Here is a 21,948-nt window from a genome sequence, read left to right as displayed (position 1 = left end):
CAGGTGGTGATGGAGAGGACCGGCTCTCACAGCTGATTGGATCTAATGAAAGGTCAGACAGAGGTCAGACATGCATTTCTATGCTTCTAGAAATAATCCAACCACCTCGTGTGTATGTGTGCTTGTTTGGAAAGGACAGAAAAGGAGGAAAAAAAACACAGAAGGAACAGAGAACAGGAGAATTATGTGTATCCATTTATTGCTGACTTGGCTCTCTGCTGTCTTGGTGAAAGTCATGGCTCATTTACTGGCTGACATTCAGCCAGTCCCATACATTACTGAGCCCCAGAATGCCTGGAGCAACATCACAGGCCTGTTGGGTCGGAAGCCCATACAGCTGGTCCACACTGGTTTGTGATTGGCTGTTACACCGTGTATAATGGAGTCCATATAAAAGTGTATTCTGTTACTGCTGCTAGTTGACAGCTCAAAGAAATTATATTTCCACAGATTTTTCTCTTTGTAGTTATTTTAACACATGGGCCATTCAAGTGCTGCAGAAATGCAGCCGTAAACTAGAAAAGATTTGACTCCTACATACAGATGAGCAGCAGAGTCACTTGAGCTAAAATGTCATCTATTTTAAATTTCTCGTGCGGTTGAGGTCCCTCGTCTAGGCAAGCTGCCTGCCTGAAGAGGATCAGCGTTCTGTGAGGAGGTGAATCTCTGACTCACTGAGATGATAAATTGACCTTCAGCCTGGTGGGTATTAGTGAACGGGAATTGCTTTGGCTCCAAATCATTTTCAAACACTTGTTATATCAGAAAAATAACAGAAGAATATCAGTCTGTATTTAGCTTTGGAGCTGTAGTGGGGTATTCCCATATCTGAATCAGTGAGCCCTTGCCAGTGTGCTGTGGAGTGAACACAGGTGGAGTTAGAATTTTTGCTCAGATGTAACAAGTCAGGCAGGCTGCAAAAAAGATTTTACTCCTCGTTCTGATTCCAAAAATATATTCAAATTGTTCAGTTGCCAGAGGCCAGTTTGTTTTTCTTTGATGCGACTGTGATCATAGACTGCAAGTTAACAACTTGTGCCTTGATATTTTCTTTCACACCAGTGTTTGCTTTAGCAGTTGAACAACTTGAACATCATCATAAAAATATCCACAACCTACACAAGCTATCTTTATTATCTATAATGTGAAATACAAAAAATTAAAGCTCCAAATTTACTGTTTTTCATTTCACAGTCGAAAAACATTTCTGTGAATAACAAAGTTCGTCTACTTTGGAGCTTATTGAAACTTTAATAAGCCTGTTGGATGGAGAGAAAGTTGCAAGAATAAAAGCTAAAAACAGCTAAATTTCCAGAGAAGTTGGCATTTTTTACATTTAACCTTTAATCAAGCGCAACCATTTTATGAAAACAACACAAAAACAATCCCCGCATCCCGAATCACATACTATTACTTTTTACTTAAAGTATACACTGCAGCTACCCTTAAAAGCGATGTACTGTTGCATGTAGTATGCATCATTTCATCATTAAAAATGCACCTTGTAGACTTTGATCTTCGACATTTGAAGTAAAAAGAAAAAGGATGCGATTTGAAACGAGTAGGCTTCCTTTTAATGCCTCTTCCTTTTAATGCCTCTTCTTATTTTTTATCCTCCTTTTGGCGTACTACGTTTAACATGCGTATTGGGACATACAAAATATTTTTCCAGCATACTAAGTGGTACGGTAGTATGGATATTAGAACGCAGAGAATGTGTTGTTATGGTTCTCAGGGATATTGTTTTTCTGCAGTGACTTGAACACAAGCCCACATTATAACTGCTGCAGTAGTTTGTCCTCTATGTATAATAAAGCTGGGGATATGTAGGTGTACTGTATGCCTGTCCATGCACGCATCCTCGTGTGTGTGTGTGTGTGTGTGTGTGTGTGTGTGTGTGTGTGTGTGTGTGTGTGTGTGTGTGTGTGTGTGTGTGTGTGTGTGTGTGTGTGTGTGTGTGTGTGTGTGTGTGTGTGTGTGTGTGTGTGAGATAGTAGTGGTCAGCACAGTGTTTTATGTTATTGGTGATAGAAGGCCAGTAATGTGCCACGTAGCTGCACTTCTGTGCGTCTGGGAGCAAGAGATAACGGGTTTATCAACAATTCTATTATGCCATCTAGTTAAATGATACAGATCTGCTCCTCAGTGCTCTCTCTCTCTCTCTCTCTCTCTCTCTCTCTCTCTCTCTCTCTCTCTCTCTCTCTCTCTCTCTCTCTCCATCCCTCTCTTCTCCTTCCCCACGTGCACCTAAAAACCTCATCTCAATTAAAAAAAAATGTCTTGAAAAGTTGCTCCACATTGTTGTGTTTGTTGCCGTTGGCCTGTCAGCAAAAAAAACCAAACTTGTTAGGCCAAGAACATTGATAGACAAGTAGCCGCAGTGAAAAGATAATTTTAGCTTGTCTTCTCACTCTGTCTCCCTCTCTCATCTTACATATCCATGGTGCTTATTTTTCCTTGTCTTGCTTCCTCTGTCTATTCATCCTCCTCACTTCTCATCCTTTGCTTTTGTGGATTTCTCTTATCAATATGTAATCACGTTTTTCTTCTTGTTTCCCCTGTTTTTTGGGTTGAAACTTCCCCTGTGAGCTGTACTTAAGGGAGCAGCCTATGCCTACAGTGTGTGTGTGTGTGTGTGTGTGTGTGTGTGTGTGTGTGTGTGTGTGTGTGTGTGTGTGTGTGTGTGTGTGTGTGTGTGTGTGTGTGTGTGTGTGTGTGTGTGTGTGTATATATATAGCTTCCACTGGCTGCTTTTAAAGGGCCATAAATAGAGAACACGAGTAATGCTGAATAATTAAACACATTCTCTCTCCACTTTCCTCCCTCTTCATCTTCCACTCTCTCCGTTTCCTCCTTTAGCTTTTGTCTCTCTGTCGTCACTCTTTTATCATCTGCCTCTCCATCGCTCCCTCATCAGTATTTCCTCCCTTTACCTTGCCACGTCTTTCCCCTCCACCCTCCTTTTATTTTTTTTAAAATTTTATCATGCTTCTGCTTTTGTACTGTGTCCCCCTTCTGTCCTCTTTTTTTCCTGATGCCGTTGAATATTTGATGGGGCTTATGGGAATTGCACTTCTTCAACTTGAGGAAGCTCTCCTTGCCTCACAGCTGAGGAAGGAACTAAAGCCATCCCTATCCATCCATTGGCTGAGACACTGACTGACAGGACAACTCATTGACTGACAGGCTTATTGATTGGCTAATTGATTAATCACAGCTCCTTCTCACTCCCAGGAGAGAAGTAATTTTTTGCCTGATATATGCAAGGACGAGTCGAGAGGGCAACTAATCATATCACGGTCACAAGAATAGAAAAACAGCACTGATGCACACATGTGCACAAACCTATGAACCATGAAAACATTCAGTCTCATCGACTGTCTCCTTTGCTTTGGCAGCAATAAGCTATTTCCTGTGTTTGTGTCCGTCTGCCATGTTTGTGTTATTGTGAGCGCACGCTCTCTCTCTCTCTCTCTCTCTCTCCGTGACTTTGCTGCTGTCTCTATGCAGCGGAGAGGCAGTACAAATAGGTGGGAAGGAGGCGACCAATCTTTTTCTCTCTGATGACAGAACAGAACACATCCACTCTGCTCCTCCTCAGGCAAAGTGCTCCACACACTCTTTAAATATTCACTAGTCTCTCAGAAAGACACACGCACTGTAGCAGCAGTGGCGGTTGGGGACCAGGGCCGTATGGGCTCTTATACTGTATGCTCACCGACTGTGACTCTGTATAAAGAGCAGCTGAATGGTTTCCTTTTATTGCACTGGTGTATGTGTATACAAATCAATGCGGGTTTGAAGGAACACGCGGCGGACGCCATGCCCTCATGTCGCTGTGTATGTTTGTTTCATGTAGTCAGGATTGAAGGTGATGTGTAGTCTTCTGAGCATGGCGTCTTCGTATCATGGGAATTCGGTTAACTGATGAGCGGATGACACCATTAACACGAAACGGAGGCGTGTGCAGTTACGACCTTACATGTCCACTGATGACAGGATAATCTTGTTGCCCACACAATCCGGTGTCTCGGAATGCAAACAAACAGACGGGATGCAGATTAGGATTAAGCCTTGAAGAAACACTTCATCTCGTTAACCAATGACATCTGTATCTCTCTCTCTCTCTCTTTCCCTCTCTATGCCTGTGTCTCGTTATCATTTCTAACTGCAGTACCTTGCCTGTTTAGCACCCCTATCCATCTCTCCTCCTCCTCCCTCATCTGCCCTCTTAAGAACTGAATAAAACTTCACAGTCGTTTCTTTTATTTGTTTTGTATCTTCTTTATCTGCTGGAAGTCAAGCTGCAAAGGACCATGGGAGATTTTTTTTTTTTCTCTCTGCATGCCCGCCACAGCCATCCCCCTTTACAACACATAGGACGTGTGCACACTCTCACACACACACACACACACACACACACACACACACACACACACACACACACACACACACACACACACACACACACACACACACACACACACACACACACACACACACACAACCGTACACATACACACCTCAGAGAAGCAGCATGAGGTGAGAAAGCCTGATATAAAAAAGGATGGAAGATAGAGTGACTTCATTTATTCCTCTTGTTTGATGTTCTAAACTCCTCCAGCTAGTGTTTCTCAGCAGGAAAGAAGATCAAGCAAGCATATAAACTTTGTATATCTTTGAAAAGAGACATTGATAAATTATACTTCAACAGCAACTTGACAGATCAGTGGTTGGCATCGCATTTCGCACTGAATATACTGCAGTCCTTCTTCCTCTGTATGCATTGCATTCCATTTAATTTATCTTAATTAACTCAAATTTGATGTGCGCCGTCTGTTTATGTTCCTGGACAAATTACGAGTGGTCACAACAATGTGTGAAGCTCGGTTACAGATGTTGGTAAATTAACAAAACTTGGCATACTTACTCATTGTAGTTATAGCTTCGTCCTGCCCCGTGCACATTCTGCTGCAGGCGCACTGTTCACGCGTGACAGGAACAGTCTCTGAACTTTTTGATCCACCCTCGTATTTACCATATTTCTGCAACTAATAATGACTTTTAGTATCAATTTGTTGAATTAATTAAGTCAATAAAGTGCCAGAAAGTAGTGAATACTGACCAGTGAGCAACTAAATGCCCTTGCTGGGCCTGCAAACCTTTGTGAGATTGGTTGTTATGTTGTGTTAGGGTTAAGGTTAAGATATACTTGCCTTTAACTGCCATGTATCATGCTGCTGCACAGTGAAAAATATGCTTGTCAGAATAGCTGATGAAATTCAATGTTGAAACTAGCAAAAATAAATGGAAACAAGTTCAAGGCCGTCACGTCCGTGTCTGGTGAAGAATGGAGTGGGGACGGTGCCTATGGTGTGTTTTGTCGTCCAGTCAGCAGACACCTGAACCGGCTAAGCTATTTAATCAATCACCAGTCCACTGAGACTAGTTTTCCATAAAATAGTATGGTAATGTCGCCATGTTTATTGTTTTATTTCATACAAATCCAGAAGTTAAAATTTGTTTTGCCCAATCAACAGTGCAAATCTCAAAAATATTAGATTTACAATCACTAAAACAAAGAGAAGCACACATCCTCTTTGAGAAGCTGGAAGCAGCCTCGTTGCTGTCTGATGAAAAGTCTGTTTCTTCAAAATATCAAATATTCATGAGCTAAGAAAAAAGTCCCGAAAGCTAAAGGAATAGCTAATAGTCCTACAGGTCTCGAAAAAAAAAAAAAAAAAAAAAAAAAAAAAATGATGATATGTGTTTCTCTGTGTGCACACCATAATAAGTGTACAGTACATGCGAGTTTTCCTGTTACCTCATGTCTCTGGTGTGTATAGGGCGAATGTTGAAGTTGTTAAGAGTATCTACACACAACCATACACACTTCAATCTCTGGAGTCCTTATGAGTGAACTGTGAACCGTGGCTGTTGCCTGTTACTGTGGGAACAGCAGATGTGCTCATTCTGCCCACATGCAGATAGAAACACTCACGCGCGCACACACATTCACACCTGGCAGTGTGTTCATTAGCCTACATCCTCTCTTTGTCTTCCCCAAGGCCACATGCCCCACTTACCCACAATGCACTCCTGCCACCCAAACCAGAGTCAATTAGCCATGCCTCATGTCAATAACAATCTCTCATTCTTTCTTTGGTTTTCCTTTTTCACTCTGTCTCTTTCTACTGTATGTTTCCCAGTGAGATCCACCACTCTTTAATTGATAGTGCGCAGTGTAAAGAACTATTTACATGAGGCTTTTCCCCCCTGTGTGAACTACTGCTCATCAATATTTAAATCAATAAGCTATACCAGCACTGCCTCTCTCTATTATTCTTTACTCCCTCTATCATCTCCTTTTTTTCCACAGCCTTTAACTCCTTGTTTTTGTTATCTATTCCTGCTGTCCATCTAAAATGCATCTTCAATTCATGTTTTCCATCCTCCTCCTACACGCCCTCGCTCACTTGTTTCTTCCTAGCTCTCTTTCACCTTCAGTCTGTACAGTAAATCAGCTCGGCTGTTCGTTTGACCTCCAGAGCTGCTGGAGCGTAATGCCGATGTGCTGAACCTGCCGCTTTGCCTCCTCGCCTTAACCCTCCTCCTCCTCTTCCTCTGTACTGGTCCCTCACATGGGCGCACTCTCACTCTGTCTTCCTCCATTTGTATGTTCTTGTTCTACGAAGTTGTTGCATTAAGGGCATTTAGGCTGTTTCAGTTTAAATTAGAGATAAGTGGGGGAGCGGGCAGGTCGACGGCTAACTGAGTGAATTAGTCAGCCAGTGCATGAATGAATTAACATGTGTAAATAAGTTAGTGACTCATTTTAGTTTGTGGACAAATGTCATGATGGGACAGAGCTGCCATTTTACAGACAGGGTCATGTAGCTGTTTGGATTCTGACATCAAACTACAAAAAAAATAAAAAATAATAATTTAGTGCAATACATCTGTTTATGTGAGTTTGTGTTTCAGTTAATCTGGGTCAGTTTCAAATAAACATAAACAAGCTTTACGCACACAGTCATTCGGCGGTAGGTTATCCTGTTAGTGTCGATATTGCTCCATCACGTTAACGGATGTATTACGATGAGGACAGACTTTTTACTATTTTCTGACCTTACACACACTCACACACTCAAAGATCCTCTTTGCATACGTTAAACAAAATTGTATTTCTCTTGATGTGATGATAAAACCAGCATGGGTAGTACCACTGATCAAATTTGCTTATGATTACATTTGGGTGTATTTGTTTGTGTTTTTCGCAATTTAAACTGCATTTAGTGCGACTATTTAGCACTCCAAATCCTTTCCCTGAACCCGTATTAGTCTGTTCCTTTCACATTTGTGTTTACCCTGGCTTGTTAATTAGCTGCTTGTACAGCGAGCCGACAGGTTAATGAGTGGCTATATTTCAGACTGCTGATAGATTATTGTTTCAATAGGATTTAGCTGATAATACCGGTTCATTCAGAGTGGAATCAACACTCTGATGCAAAATTCAGCCTCTCCTCCCGGCAGCCCACCACCCCACCCATCAATTAATGCCCTCTAGACTATTCTACAGATCATTGCGCTCATCTTTCATCTGCTCATCGTTCTTCTTTCTTTCTTTCACTAACCTCCGCCTCTCTTTTTCTTTACTACCTTCTTCCACAAATGATCTGCTTGTATACGTTTCCCTCATCCTCACTGGCTCTTGTTACATCCTCTCTCCTTTTAAATCTCTTCCTGTCTCAATCCGTCTCTCTCCTCTCTTCCTTTCTCATGCGTGAGTGTAAGAGCAGCCTCAGGGTGCTTCTATATTTTCTCGGTCGTGCAGTAGTAGATTGGAATGGAGGCCTTTGTCACTTTTATTTACTGCCTCACTGATTGCACAACTGTGTGTGTGTGTGTGTGTGTGTGTGTGTGTGTGTGTGTGTGTGTGTGTGTGTGTGTGTGTGTGTGTGTGTGTGTGTGTGTGTGTGTGTGTGTGTGTGTGTGTGTGTGTGTGTGTGTGTGTGTGAGCACGTGTGAATGCGGATTGATTGCAGGTGTTTGAACTGCAATGAGGTGTGTTTAGGAGTATTGCCCTCTGTATTTCTTTGGGCTCTTTCCAGCAGAACGGTGTTTGTAATGTTTGTTAGCCAAAAGTAGCTTTTATTCTGCATCACAGCTCCGGCACCTTCTGCCGATCGGACCGGGATTGTAAGCCTTCAGACGAGAACCAGTGGGTGTTGATATGAAGGCACACAGTGAAACACTTGCTTGTCTAAAATCCTTCAACCCTGACACAGTCCAACTTCAGTGTGGAGCGTGTGTGTGTGTGTGTGTGTGTGTGTGTGTGTGTGTGTGAGACTGACGGCGGTCTCCCTCCAGGACCTGTCTGTCAGAGACAGAACTGACAGAAAGAAAAATGTGTAGGGTGAAAGCCCAGAGGCCCATCTCATAACCCACTTTTCCCCCCGTGATGCTGTTACCATGCCGACAGGTCCTATGCCGGGACACAATGCTTAGACTACATTCACTTAGTTCCTGATGTCTGTGTATGTTTGTGTGGATTACCATGAAGGCACAGATTAGGATTATGGTGTGACCCATTTCCTTTTTACAAAGAGTTGGCAACACAGTCTGGCAATCTGTTCCTACTTTAGCTTCCATTTATATGCTGTAGCATATATGTCTGCTTTTGTCTTCCTGTATGTTTCGCATGCAAGGACATGAAGACAGATGCAGGATGTAGAACCATTATCGTGCCTTTGAAAATAGACTTTTTTTTCGAGTTGCAGAATAATTTGACTTTTCTCTTTTTTACTGGCAAAATGTCTGACGTAAAGTTCAATGTCTTGTTGTAGTGCATTAACTACAGATAATATGTGTTCATTTGCATTATTTTAGTGGCTGATGAAAAGCATTGCAATAAGTAGGCAAAGTCAAAATAAATAACCCCAAAATTATACATAAAATAAATGAAAAACAAACACGGCACTGTGGAAACAATTATCTGAGTTTGGTTGTTGCTTTGATTAAAAGATTCCTATTTTGGCAGCCATGTCTGAAATGTCAGATGTCACAGAATCCAACATCAACAGGCCTGGCAGGGTTTGCCCTCAGGAAACTGTTCAGCACAGGTGGTCTCACAATCAATTCAGTCACAAGATGGTGATCTAAACAATAGCTAAACTCAATAATATGGCTTTTCCTGTGTAAAATCAAGTCTTTGTTTCTCCTTGAGATTAATGTTTCTTGTCAATTCTCCAAGTTGGAGTTTAATCTTTCTGAAATGAATGAAATTCAATGGCTTTCTGGAAAGTGGGAAATCAATCTTACTTATGGTCGACTTTTAACAATACTCTGAAGTAATGAGGTTTTGTAGTTAATGGGCTAAAACCTGCAGAACCACCCAACAAGTGTTTGAATTTTGGTTCACATAAAGGATAGGCTTAAAATCAATTAAGGATCAGTTTTTCTTTTACAAAGCTCACTCTCAAAGTCATTTCAAAGTAAAAATTTGGATGGCTGTCTGTGACCTTGCAGCTTGGCCACATATCGACAGAAAGTCAGCACTCTCACTGAACCACTCTGCTCGTCCACTCTCATTTCTCAATCAATTCTTCCTCGTCTCTCTCCCTCCCCCCATTCCTCATCCCACCTTTTCTTCTTAATAACACTCACGTATAAGAACAATAGTTACTTACTCCCTGTCCTCTTCCTCCTCTTACACTTTGTGTGTGTGTGTGTGTGTGTGTGTGTGTGTGTGTGTGTGTGTGTGTGTGTGTGTGTGTGTGTGTGTGTGTGTGTGTGTGTGTGTGTGTGTGTGTGTGTGTGTGTGTGTGTGTGTGTGTGTGTGTGTGTGTGTGTGTGTAAATTTAAGTATCGTGCCCACTGTACTCTGGCCAGCCAAGACTGTTGCTAGGCTACAACAGGAAGTGTCCTGCATAGTAAATGTGTCTGGAGGAGGGGGGTGGGGGGGGGTGACTGTGTAATTGACTTGGCAAGGGCATGGACGCGCACACAAACAAACAAAATACACACACGCTGTAGAAGCATTTCTTTTTCACACACACACGCACACACCTTGGGTATCATGATATTCACCAGCAGGTTGTATTAAGGCAGTGGTTAGCAGGTCTGTCTCTCCTGACTGAAGCTGCAAGCTGAGAATGATGAAGGAACGTTTCCCTCTGCAGCCTGCGGTGATCCTGAATGTTTGCTTCCCTCAACATTCAGCTCCATATAGCGGCAAAAAAAACAAACCGGTGAAAGGAATCATCACAAACGACCTCCTTTTCTTCATCCCAAGACACACACATGCACATCATATCAGGTTTTTTTTTTTTCTTTCTCCATAGGCTGTAAGCGCTTTACGTTTTAACTTCACTTGGCAGGTGCAATTAATCATAATTATGTGTCCATGATAATTACTGTAATACGTTTGTCAGTCTGGTGCCTCCCTCCTGCTGCAATTGGAAAGAGAAGGTTGAGAGATGAGATGGCACCAGATGAGATGACCTAAAATCAGTCTTGTATCTCTACATCCACACTATATAGACAACATAATGAGTGGTTATCAGAATCAAAAAAGGATCATACTCAACAACACACAATAGATGCAAAATTAATGGACAAGCTGAAAAAGGTCCTGATTGAACATCGTATTTGTTCCAGACTTGTTAGTTTTGTAAAGTAACGTAGTTGAAAGACATTAGAATAATCTGATTTTATGTTTGGAGAACACATGAGTCTTTTTACTTGTCCTGAAATGACTGACAGAAAATCCCAAATAATATAAAATTTGGGGTTTCTGACAAAACAAGCAACTGTTAGATGTCACTTTGGTCAGTGGAAACTTGTTTGATCTTTGCATTTTATATTATTTTTATGACATTTACTGGGTAAATGATTAACCAGTTAACAGAAAGGTAGTCCAGCTTGTATTTGTGTAATGTGATAACACATTGAATATCTTTGGTTCAGGATTCTGACAAAACAAGCAATTTGATGATGCAATCTTGGGCTGCTGCTTGTTCTGTTTGACATTTTTTAAATATTTTATAACATCTTATAAACCAAATGATTACTCAGTTAAGGGCAAAATTGATCAATCGAAAAATCCTCCTTGTTTGCAGCCATACTCAATGAATAACAGCTGGTAGTTGTGACCTTACAAAATCCTCTATTTCAAGGTGTTGATATTTTCCACTTTCTGTGTTTTGGCAAGAAATCACAGCATGATTGGACCAGTCATCACAAAATGTAGGAGTAAACAGAACCTCATTGCCTCTAATTTATGTAAAATCTAATCGGTGATCTTCGAAACATCACACACACAAAAAAATTGACAAATGAACAGCTCAGCAAATGACGGAAGACAAGTGTAGTTTAATGTGTTAAAGAAATAAACAACCAGTACACATCTCACTGTCCTCTAAAATGACAAACGTACCCCAGATTTTCTTAAACATTGATACCAAATGAGCACAAAAGCATACTCGTATTCTGTGTTGGGGATCCATCATAAAAAAAGCCTTCTACATTTAGAATTTCCTGCTTATACAGTATTTTTTTTTATACAGTATTTTTGTTTGTTTAACAAACACTGACCTGCGGGGATGATGCCGAGTAATAACTTCTTCATGATGTGGCCGCCTGAAGGCTGATTGGAGATCAGTTTTCCGTCTCCATCACAGCATGGCCATCCAAGCGCAACAAACATAGTCAATTCGGCCTGTTATCGCTCAAACACACCTGGCCGGCATCACACCTCTTCGTGTGTGTGTGTGTGTGTGTGTGTGTGTGTGTGTGTGTGTGTGTGTGTGTGTGTGTGTGTGTGTGTGTGTGTGTGTGTGTGTGTGTGTGTGTGTGTGTGTGTGTGTGTGTGTGTGTGTGTGTGTGTGTGACAGATGTTTTGCTATCATATGGTCACAATACCTCCACAGGATTAAAGAAGGAAAAAAAAAATGCTGGTTTGGACACATGAAGATATGCTACTATCCAATTTTAAATAAAAGTTAATGCCCAAGATTCTCAGTATAGTGACTGTTTCAGCATATTGGATAAGAGTATTTATGTGCAGAGGCATACAGTGTGCGAGTTTGTTTTGCTTCGCGCAGACACTCAGGCCCACGTCAGTGCATTGTGGTTTGCAGAAGGCTGTACATGCATTAGCAGAGCCAAAGTGAAAGGGTTGCATGGAGTCCTCTGTTCGTGTCATATTTGCTTGTCGAGCTCAAAGCTGAATGCTGTTTTGTTGGTATTAGCGTTCAGCTCAGTCATGTTCATGTAGGACCTGCTTTTCACAGGCCAATGGGCTGAGCTGCGAGGCATGAGAGACGGGAACAGTAAAATATGAGGGACGGGGAGAGAGAAAAGTAAGCGATACATTTAGAGGGAGGAAGGGAGAAATAATGAAAGGCATAAAGAGGAGATTGTGAGAAGTTAAGAGGGTTAGATAATGAGAGAGAGAATCCGAGGGATAACGGAGGGAGAGAGAGAGAGGGAGAAACTGCAGATCTAGGTCAGAGAGGCAAAGCAGTCAACAAATGAGTGGAGGAAGGGATGAACAAGCCTGTGAGGCTCAATGCTCCTCGTTCTGAATGGGACGGATCAGAGCGAGAGTGGGCCATCCCTGTGAGAGAGAGAGAGAGAGAAGGAAGGCTGACGGCATCATTGTAATACTGTGTGAAATCCTTTTTTTTCTCCATGATTTATGATTATCCAGGCTTTAGCTACCAATTATTTTCATTTTTGATTAAGGGAATAGTTTAACATTTTGGGAAATTTGCTTTCGAGCTGAGAGTTTGATGAGAAGATCGATACCACACTCGTGTCTGTGCATTAATCGTGGGCCAGCCAGAACCAAGAGGTGATTTTCTTAGCTCAGTGTAAAAACTGCAAGCAGGGAGAAACAGCTGGATCTGTCTATAACACATCTAATGCTCATTAATTAAAAAGTTTGTTTAATCTGTACACAAACCGAAATTGAAAACAATACAGTTTTACATGGGGCTACATGCTACTTTTGGTAAACAACAGCTGACAGCAATTCCTGCCAATGAGGTTCTTAAGCAACCAGAGCAGACTTGCTTGGTTGATGGATAAATTGTGTTGATTATTGATCTTTACAAGTGCTACTATCGGCATATTTTTTTAATGCCAAAAGTTAAGCTAACTGGTTTCCACCCTTCAAGTTGTTACGCTACACTAGGCTGACTTTGCTGCACAGGTATAACAGTGTTATTAATCTTCTCATCAAATTCTTGGCAAGATAGCATTTATTTTTGTCTATAATAATATTGTGATATTACTTGAATTTGCCGCCATGAAGTTCCCAGAGATAGGATATTGGACTAAGCACACGCTCTCGGTCTCATTGTGCAAGTGCATAGGTGTGTCCACATTCTTTTTAGACCTTAGAAAATTTTAGCATGAAGTAAGGGCAATGGTTCAACGAGTCTGTGAATTAGTCATGGGTGTGTTTTTGCGTGCAACATGAAATAAATCCATCACCCTGGAATCGCCAGGTGTGCCAGGCGTATTTGCACCTTTGCCGATTTTAATTGTGTTGTTGCCAAGTGATAGGAAAGAAAACGTCTCTACAGAGGAAACACATCTGCTCAGGTTGAGCAGGTTGATGTACACAAAAATAATCTTTCACAATGAAATCTTTTTATTTTTAATTAGTTGTGTGTATATTTAGGTGTAATATTAACTTACTATCTAAATGCACCCTTAAAATACGCCTATAAGAGTAAAATACTGCTCCAATGAGTTTTGGTTGGTCAATCATTCAGTCGCTTTCTGCTGCCGCAAGATAACATTAATGCGCCTGACCACACCTCATTTTTAAGACCAAAACACATATGGATGCTCACATGGATGTGGGTGCTGCGCCTGTCTGAAACTAGCAAAGAGAAATATGTTGGGCTTGGCACCGCTTGGCAGCAGGTGTAAGATCTATCTCACTAACATCAAACTGCTTGTGCAACAGTCCAAAAATCAAATTGATATGCAATGACAAGAAACAGAGAAATCTGCATTTGTGTGGCTGGAATCAGCAAATATTTTACATTTTGCTTGATGACATGTCAGTGATGAACGCTGAATTGACAGACGGTTTGAGAACTTATCATTTTCTGAATTGTTTAGCTGTTATTGTTCCACACATTATCCTCTTAACTGCTTTGGAAGTCATATTTTAGTCCAGCCCCATTCCATTTTTGAATTTGCAAACAAATGAACAAGGACGGAGCAAGAGATGAAGATGAACACTGTGGTAATTCCTTTCACTTGGTCATTTAATATGGCTGGATGACATTACTGCTCCAGAAGGGACGGAGAGATGGAGAGAGGGAGGTTGTCAGGTGGCTCAGAGTAATGAATCTTTATCCAGCTCTGATGATATCCGTGTCCAATATCTCTTTGACACGTTCGCTCTCTCAGTCACTCTTTAACTCCCTCAATCATTCTCTCTCCACGTCTTTGTGTGCACATGTGTGGGTGTTTGCAAGAGTTCTTCTGTCTGAGTAGTAAAAAAAAAAAAGAAGAAGGAAAAAAAAAAAAAAAGGGAGCTCTTTTTGTATTTTCTGTGTGTGTCTGTCTGTAAGTGTGTGTGTAACTCTGTGGTTTGTAAGTGGCTGTAATTCCTTTGTTAGTCTTCAACAAAGCCAGTCCTTGTGCCTGTGGAATTGGGGCAGTCTGATCCTAATGAGAAATCCCTGGTCAATCTTTCCAGCTCTTTAACTTTCACAGTATCTGGACTGTTTTTTTTTTTTTCCTTATGAGAGTGTGTGTGAGCAGAGAGAAAGAGGAAAGAGATCACAGTGTTCAACCATCCAGCAGTGCTTAGTCGGTATTGTGCGGTGCAGGATTGACACAATGAATTATCATATTAAAGCACTGACTTTCTTTTAGCAATAAATCAGCAAGTTTGAAAGTGCTTTTTTTTTTAGTGCCACGGGAGCTGTTTAATGAGAAATTTAAATCGTGCCATTAAAATCCCCTCATTCAGGGACCTCAGCTGATGTTAACATATTGCCGGTGATCTTGTGGGAACCAAACAAATTTACTAGGATACATTTGTTCCTAATTTTTAGCTCCAAGAAAATGATTTCTTCCTGAAACTAAAACAACTGCCTTTTGAAGCAGTAACCAAAGGATAAGGGAATAATCTTCAAATATAAGATTGAATGATTGGAATTCAACCTCAAGCCTTAAACATGAATGAGTTATACAAATTTAACTAAATCATTTCAATGACCACCAACCACTTGTAACTACCTTGTAAAACATGGCTGTAAAGGAACAAGGCAGAGCTTCACTGGCCACATTATTTCAAATGTAATAAGTGTATATATTGAACAACATCCACGGACTCGCACGCCATTCATCAGGGAAGCTGGGCTTTGGCGAGCCCTTGGGTGCAACAGATCCCTTAAAACAACATAAAAACGCAATGTAAAGCAATGAGGATGAGTAATGGTGCACAGACTGTTCTGTTAGTGTAAAATCACTCCTGTGAATGAACTGCAAAGCAATGAAACTACCAACTTTTAGCCAACTTTTGGCTCTGGCACTCGGTTATCAGAGCAGCCTTTCAATGAAAGCCCTCAGGAGATGCTTTAGTGCCAGGCCCTTAATGCCATCTGGTTTATAACAATTCCACCAAGAAAACAGTCCTCTCCCTGTTTTGGTGTGTGTGTATTTGCATGTTTGTGCTGCTGCTGCTAAGCTGTTCTGCTCAGACTGTAACATGCTAATCAGTTGAGTCCAGACAGGTGGAAGTAATAGCTGCCAGTGGTTTTAGCATCTCCAGCCCTGTTAGCTTCATTAGTTAATCACAGCCACAGATGCTCCATTGCAAACGAACCATTTGGGCCTTCCATTTGCCCCTGAGCTTCCAATATCCTGCTTCCTCACCTCCTATCGCTCCCCCATGCACCTGCCTAGCCTTGATATTACACAACAGTCTGGTCGACGGATTGCTATCTGTCTTTGTTTCTCTTCCAGCGCTTATGCGATTCCTCAGGCGCACTCAAATGGGCTTTCACTGATGTAAATAAATCTCAAACATGATCAGAAAACAGTTGTCTGTTGCGAGTCATTAAAACAGAGCTGTCAACTGGGGGGCCGCTGGAGGAAGATGCTGATCATGAAGTGCAGCATCCCTGACTGGACTTGAAGCAGGGATGATTGTGGCATATCGTTTTCCCACCTTTCCTCTTACATTTCCCCCCGATTGCTTCACTATCAATCAATAATAAAGGCATTAAACACCCCAAAATACTAAAGGAGAGATAAAGCAGATTTCTTCATGTTATGAGTTTTGGTGATGGGATTGTCTTATGTTTACATTTCGACAGATTACTGCTCAGTTACTTATAAACTATGTAAAAGCAATCCGTCATGAGAATGTATTATATTTGCTTTTTGATCCAAATTTTCAAATGCACTGTGATGACTGACAATTATGTAAATATGTTGTATTTTCTTAAAACTATAAACTGTTAAATGGACATTGACATTTCTCCTCTCCTCTTTCTTCTTTCTTACCTTCCTCCTCGCTCTCTCATTTTGTCCCCTCGTCTCTCCGTCCGTGCCTCTCCTTCCTTCCTTTCACCAGGGTCGCCATGTTAAGACCGGGCAGCTGGCAGCCATCAAGGTCATGGATGTCACCGGGGTAAGGCGCACGCATATACGCGCACTCTGGCATGCGCTCACACTCACACCCACGAAGCCATGCACAGAAAATCATCTCAAGTGATTATACCACCGTCGACCGTGTCATCTAATTATGAGCGATGAGTCAGTGCTGGTGTGTGTGTGTGTGTGTGTGTGTGTGTGTGATGTTGCAGAGAGGAAATGAGGACAGGCCTATTGCCATGGTAATATTAGCTGGAGGTATTAGGACAGCAGTGTAGTCTCTGGCGTGTCTGTATAGCAGGAGGGAATCTCAGCTATATTTAGCGATCCTCTCACCCTACGCCTCGCTGTCAGCACTCAGCTGCCAGCAAAACAATGAAGGGCTGCAGGAATTAAGCAGCCAAGGAACTATAAATGAATGAACCAATAGGAGCATGAATGAATGAGTCAATAAATAAGGAAATGAACATGGGGGCAAGATGCAATAAGATGACTGAATGAGCAAATAAGTATACGAGCGGATGTAATGAACAAAGCTTGAACACATAAATGAAACCATATGAAGGCAGTATGTGAATAAGTCTACATAAATACAATAAAAAGTATCAACTGCATTAATTACTGATGAAAATTAAATGAAGGGCAAATACAATGTTGCTAATTTAATGAGCCGCTACTGTAAAAAAAACATCAGCTGACTAAAACAAATGTCTTTGTTTTTTTCACCACTGAACACTAAATTGAATTAATCATGGCACAATTTTCTGACATTTAAATAAGGAATTTAACATTTGGAAGTAATCAGCTGCCACCACAACAACTTCTTTAAAACAACTGCTTTTGCCTTTGTGGGAATAACCCCGTAAAGTAATTAAAAAGTAATGCTGTTATTGTGGATAATTTGGGGTCCAGCTGTGTGCTCTGCAACAACACTTTTCAGAATTTAAATGGATTCATAATACAAATCCCTCAACACCAGAACAACTAAGTTCCTTTTGCTCTGTCAACATCCCATTAAGATCTTTGAGGGGTCGCAAATAGAGGTCGCGGTCTGATCTGATGCCTGTTGATTCGTCTGTTCGTGTGTGTGTGTGTGTGTGTGTGCGCCAGGATGAGGAAGAGGAGATTAAAGCAGAAATTAACATGCTGAAGAAGTACAGCCACCACCGGAACATCGCCACCTACTATGGAGCTTTCGTCAAGAAAAACCCTCCTGGCATAGATGACCAGCTTTGGGTAAGGCATTATTTGTGTGTTTGTGCATGTTTTTTTTCTTCTGTATTTTTATATTTGTGTGTGTTGTCACAGAGAGACAAGAAGCCTTTAGTCTTTTAGAGGAAAACAGCAGAACAAAACAAAAAAAAGAAGTGATTTACCATTTTTCACCTTTACATTGCAGAGTATGGAGTGCGTGCATGCATGCATACATGCAGTGACTATGGCTCTATGTGCACTGAAATATGTATATGTACTTAATGTGAGTGTGTGAAAGATATAGAGGATCTGATTTGGTGTGTGGCTGGCTGGCGCTGCAATAAATCATGTGTTAACGCGATCGAAGGGAGCTCTCTCTTCACTGATCCTGCAGCATTCATCACACAACAATGGGAGGACACACACACAAACATATGCATACACACACACACACACACACACACACACACACACACACACACACACACACACACACACACACACACACACACACACACACACACACACACACACACACACACACACACACACACACACACAGCAGCCAAATCTACTGCCTGCATAATTCTCCCTGACTCAACAGCGGCTGGTTTTCCCCGAGTGTGTTAGTGAGCGTAACTGTATGTTAGTGGGCTTTTACATTTATACGTATGAGTGTGTTTTTCGTTTGTCTTTGTGTGTCTGAGGACACTTGCACAGCCTGGATGAGAGCAGTTTGGCTTTTACTTGCCAACTTCCTCATTCCCCTTAAATCCAGAGTGATGGGGGTGGGAGCTTGAAGCAGAGCCAGAACTGACCAGCTGAACTTTTGCCCACCAATCTCCACGGGTGTAATGCTGAGAGGGAAAGGGATGGCCGCGGAGTGTTTGGGTCAAGAGAGACAGACTTGATTCATTCATGTGATCTCATGACCCTCTTGAGTCCCTTTGTGCTTGTAGTTTAAGTAATCTGTGTGGTCTGCGTGTTTGTAATGCATATAATCATGCTGAAGGATGATTCACTTTCTATTCTGTGCACATGCATCAGTGCTGGTCCATAAAAATTAATGTGTCGAAGAGACTCCAGGATATATTGCGTTGTAGAGACTGTTAGTGGATTTTTGAGGCTGATAATGTTGTTACTATTTTCAGATAGAACTCCAACGATCAGTCCATTCATCAGTTTGTCAATCAATCCAAAATTATCCCGCAGCTATTGATTTCGATAACTTTGTAAACTTGTCACTTTTCAAGCCAAACATTTGACAGTTGCAGCATCAGCCAAACATACATGAAATGTAGCCAATAAAACATTTTTACTGCGGTATATGCCCCTACCGATGCATCTTTATTAACTTAATCTTGGCACATCTTGTAGTACAACCTGGAAGGATTACTGCGTACATAAATTAACAAGTAGTACTGTTTGTTCATTTTGTTATCACAGGAGGTTGCTTTACAAGACTTTCTGTTGTAGACCAGGTCTCTCCCTTCAACAGAGCATTTGATAATCCACTTTGTGTGTGTGTGTGTGTGTGTGTGTGTGTGTGTGTGTGTGTGTGTGTGTGTGTGTGTGTGTGTGTGTGTGTGTGTGTGTGTGTGTGTGTGTGTGTGTGTGTGTGTGTGTGTGTGTGTGTGTGTGTGTGTGTGTGTGTGTGTGTGTGTGTTTGTAGCTGGTCATGGAGTTCTGTGGAGCTGGCTCAGTGACCGACTTGATCAAGAACACCAAGGGCAACTCTCTGAAAGAGGAGTGGACCGCTTACATCTGCAGAGAGATTCTCAGGGTGAGTAGTCTTCTAGCAACAAGTCAGACCTTAAACTTCAATTAAACCCAAACAAAAGGGGGAAAAAAAAAAAAAAATCTACAATTGATTTATGATTAAACAAAATGTCCATAGATACAGCATCAGCAATGAACAAGAATCAGATAAAGATAAATCGGGTCCCCATCACACGATATTATCATAATACTTGTCAAATCTTTAGCGAAAGCGATTCTTTCAGCTGAAAATTATGTCTCCGAAAGTAAACTATGTTTTATCTGGTGAAATAAAAAAAGTAAAGTAAAACGTTTTTGTCTGTTCATCTTATTTTAGTCCTTTTTTTTTTTTATTGCAGCAATAAGAAATCCTGACCAACACTATCATAAAAGCTCATAAATGTCATAAATGTTGCAGGCACCTGAAAAATTTATGCATTTATATTCCTCCCACCCCTAACAGGAAAATATAACAATGATTCAATCCCTAGTGTTAACAAAACCCAATTATTGTTGTCAGTGGCTGCTGGTAAACCAGAAGTCGCGGCGAAGCTTCAGTTTCAGCACATGAATAACTTTTATTTTGAATTTCTGGATCTACTACTAATTACTAAACCTTTTTTATTTACTTTTTTTGGTGTTCAAGAAACCCCGCTGCAGAGTATTCATTAAAGACTGACACAGCAGCAGAGTAAACCTGTAGACAGGTCAAATAAAGTTTCATTCAGCTGTTACGTCGGTAGAAAATAGGATAGTACTCATTGTATGCAAGATATATTCTTAATATTTTAACAAGGAAAAAGATCATTCAATTAAAACTATTGATACCACAACAATCATGAGCACTTTCTAAAGGACAACAATACACTTGCTTCCTTGATGTCAAGTGTTTCCACTTCTTCAAAATAAATGTGTGTCATGTTATTGGCACAGACCTGATAGCAATCACAAGTTGCACGAGGTCCATTATGTCCCTGTTATGGACTGATGTAAAGCCGTGCTTTGAATCTTCCTGGGAAATTGTACACATCCTCCCACGTCTTAACTCTGCTATCTGTTGTGGTGCGTTTTGGGTGCTGAGGGCTACGGCCTCAAACATAGGGCAGCAATATCACTGCTTCTTGTCAGCTACACACTGTGTTGCTCTGAACTTTGGCAACAACAATTTCTTTTCATCCACATTTTATTTCTCGCATCATTCTGTGCCTACTGTTTCGTCTCTCTCTGCTGCCTCTGCCTCCATCCCTTCACATCTTTATTCTATATTTCTGTCATTTTCTCCAGTTTCTCCTTCCTTATTCCCTCTTTCTCTTCTTAAAAAAAAAAAAAAAAGTGTCTCTGTGTCTCCCGGCTGCTTTACATTTCTTCGTGTTCTACTCGTTAATGAAGTTGCTTTTCTGTCAATAAGAAATTTAAATAATTATGGAACTGTATGCATTACTGCATTTCGCTGGATTTAATGAACCAAACAGTACGTGTGCATTTAATTACACAAGCATTAAGAAACATCTCATGTATTTAATTTCCAAATTGTATTTGAATGACAGAGAACATGCCTAATATCACAATTTTAAATATTTATTTTTTATGTGTATATATAATAGTTGGCTCGTTAAATTTCCTGGTAAACCAATAACACAGTTATAGTCAGGCTTTAATAGGAAGTAAGATCTTCTGCAACAACTACCTCTGCAGCTGCAGTTACAGGAAACATTTGTACCTGTCAGGAGTCTTTTTGCTTGTCACCAATGCACAAAGAGGTCAGAGGTCAAGGTCAGCAACCCTTCAGCAGCAACTCCAGCTCAAGGAGACTTCCCTTTGCAAATGAGCTCCTTATGTTATTATAATAATCACTATTTTGGTTCTTTGCTGCGGTGACTTTCCTTCACGGCATGTCTCTGTCATTGTCTGCAGGGTCTGACTCATCTCCATCAGCACAAGGTCATCCACAGAGACATCAAGGGACAGAACGTCCTGCTGACAGAGAACGCAGAGGTCAAACTAGGTCAGTCTGTCATATAACCCCACTTGACAAACTGGCTTTAGGATTGGGAGGACAGTAGGAGGTATAAAGTTTCAGATGGCTCAGAGGTGTGTGTGTGTGTGTGTTTGGCTTTTCCTTCTTCTTTTATGCTGAATACCAGCCTACTCATCTCTTTGTAGCTCTGCCACTGGTCATGGTGCAGAGTGCTGAAGGAGGGACTCTCTCTCTCCCCCTCTTCCCCTAAAGCCCGGTGAAGAGGGGATTATAAAGTGTGTTTGTGTGTATTTATAAATTGGCTGAGCTATTGCAGGTTAGGTAATTCCTTTCTGTTTAACGACTCCCTTACAGAATTAATTAAAGCCCACTGGTTTTGTGCGTGC

The 21,948-nt window shown here is 41.2% G+C and overlaps 1 protein-coding gene across 16 annotated transcripts in view; it reads left to right on the top strand.

Moving 5' to 3' along the window:
* Positions 1 to 21,948, top strand: part of tnika (TRAF2 and NCK interacting kinase a) — a 63,043-nt gene that overhangs the window by 13,831 nt on the left and 27,264 nt on the right. For all 16 annotated transcript variants that reach the window (XM_069710638.1, XM_069710637.1, XM_069710636.1 and 13 more), the window contains exons 3-6: positions 16,613 to 16,669; positions 17,743 to 17,868; positions 19,499 to 19,609; positions 21,499 to 21,589. In XM_069710638.1, coding sequence (XP_069566739.1) covers positions 16,613 to 16,669; positions 17,743 to 17,868; positions 19,499 to 19,609; positions 21,499 to 21,589 — 385 coding nt within the window. The remainder of the gene's footprint in view (positions 1 to 16,612; positions 16,670 to 17,742; positions 17,869 to 19,498; positions 19,610 to 21,498; positions 21,590 to 21,948) is intronic.

This window comes from Brachyistius frenatus, unplaced genomic scaffold, assembly GCF_029030835.1.
Source record: "Brachyistius frenatus isolate BFR_SWC_R1_liver_20210118 unplaced genomic scaffold, ASM2903083v1 Contig_93, whole genome shotgun sequence".
NCBI classification, from domain to species: domain Eukaryota; kingdom Metazoa; phylum Chordata; class Actinopteri; family Embiotocidae; genus Brachyistius; species Brachyistius frenatus.
The sequence above is the reverse complement of the archived record's forward strand: the minus strand, read 5'-3'. Positions and strand labels throughout refer to the sequence as shown.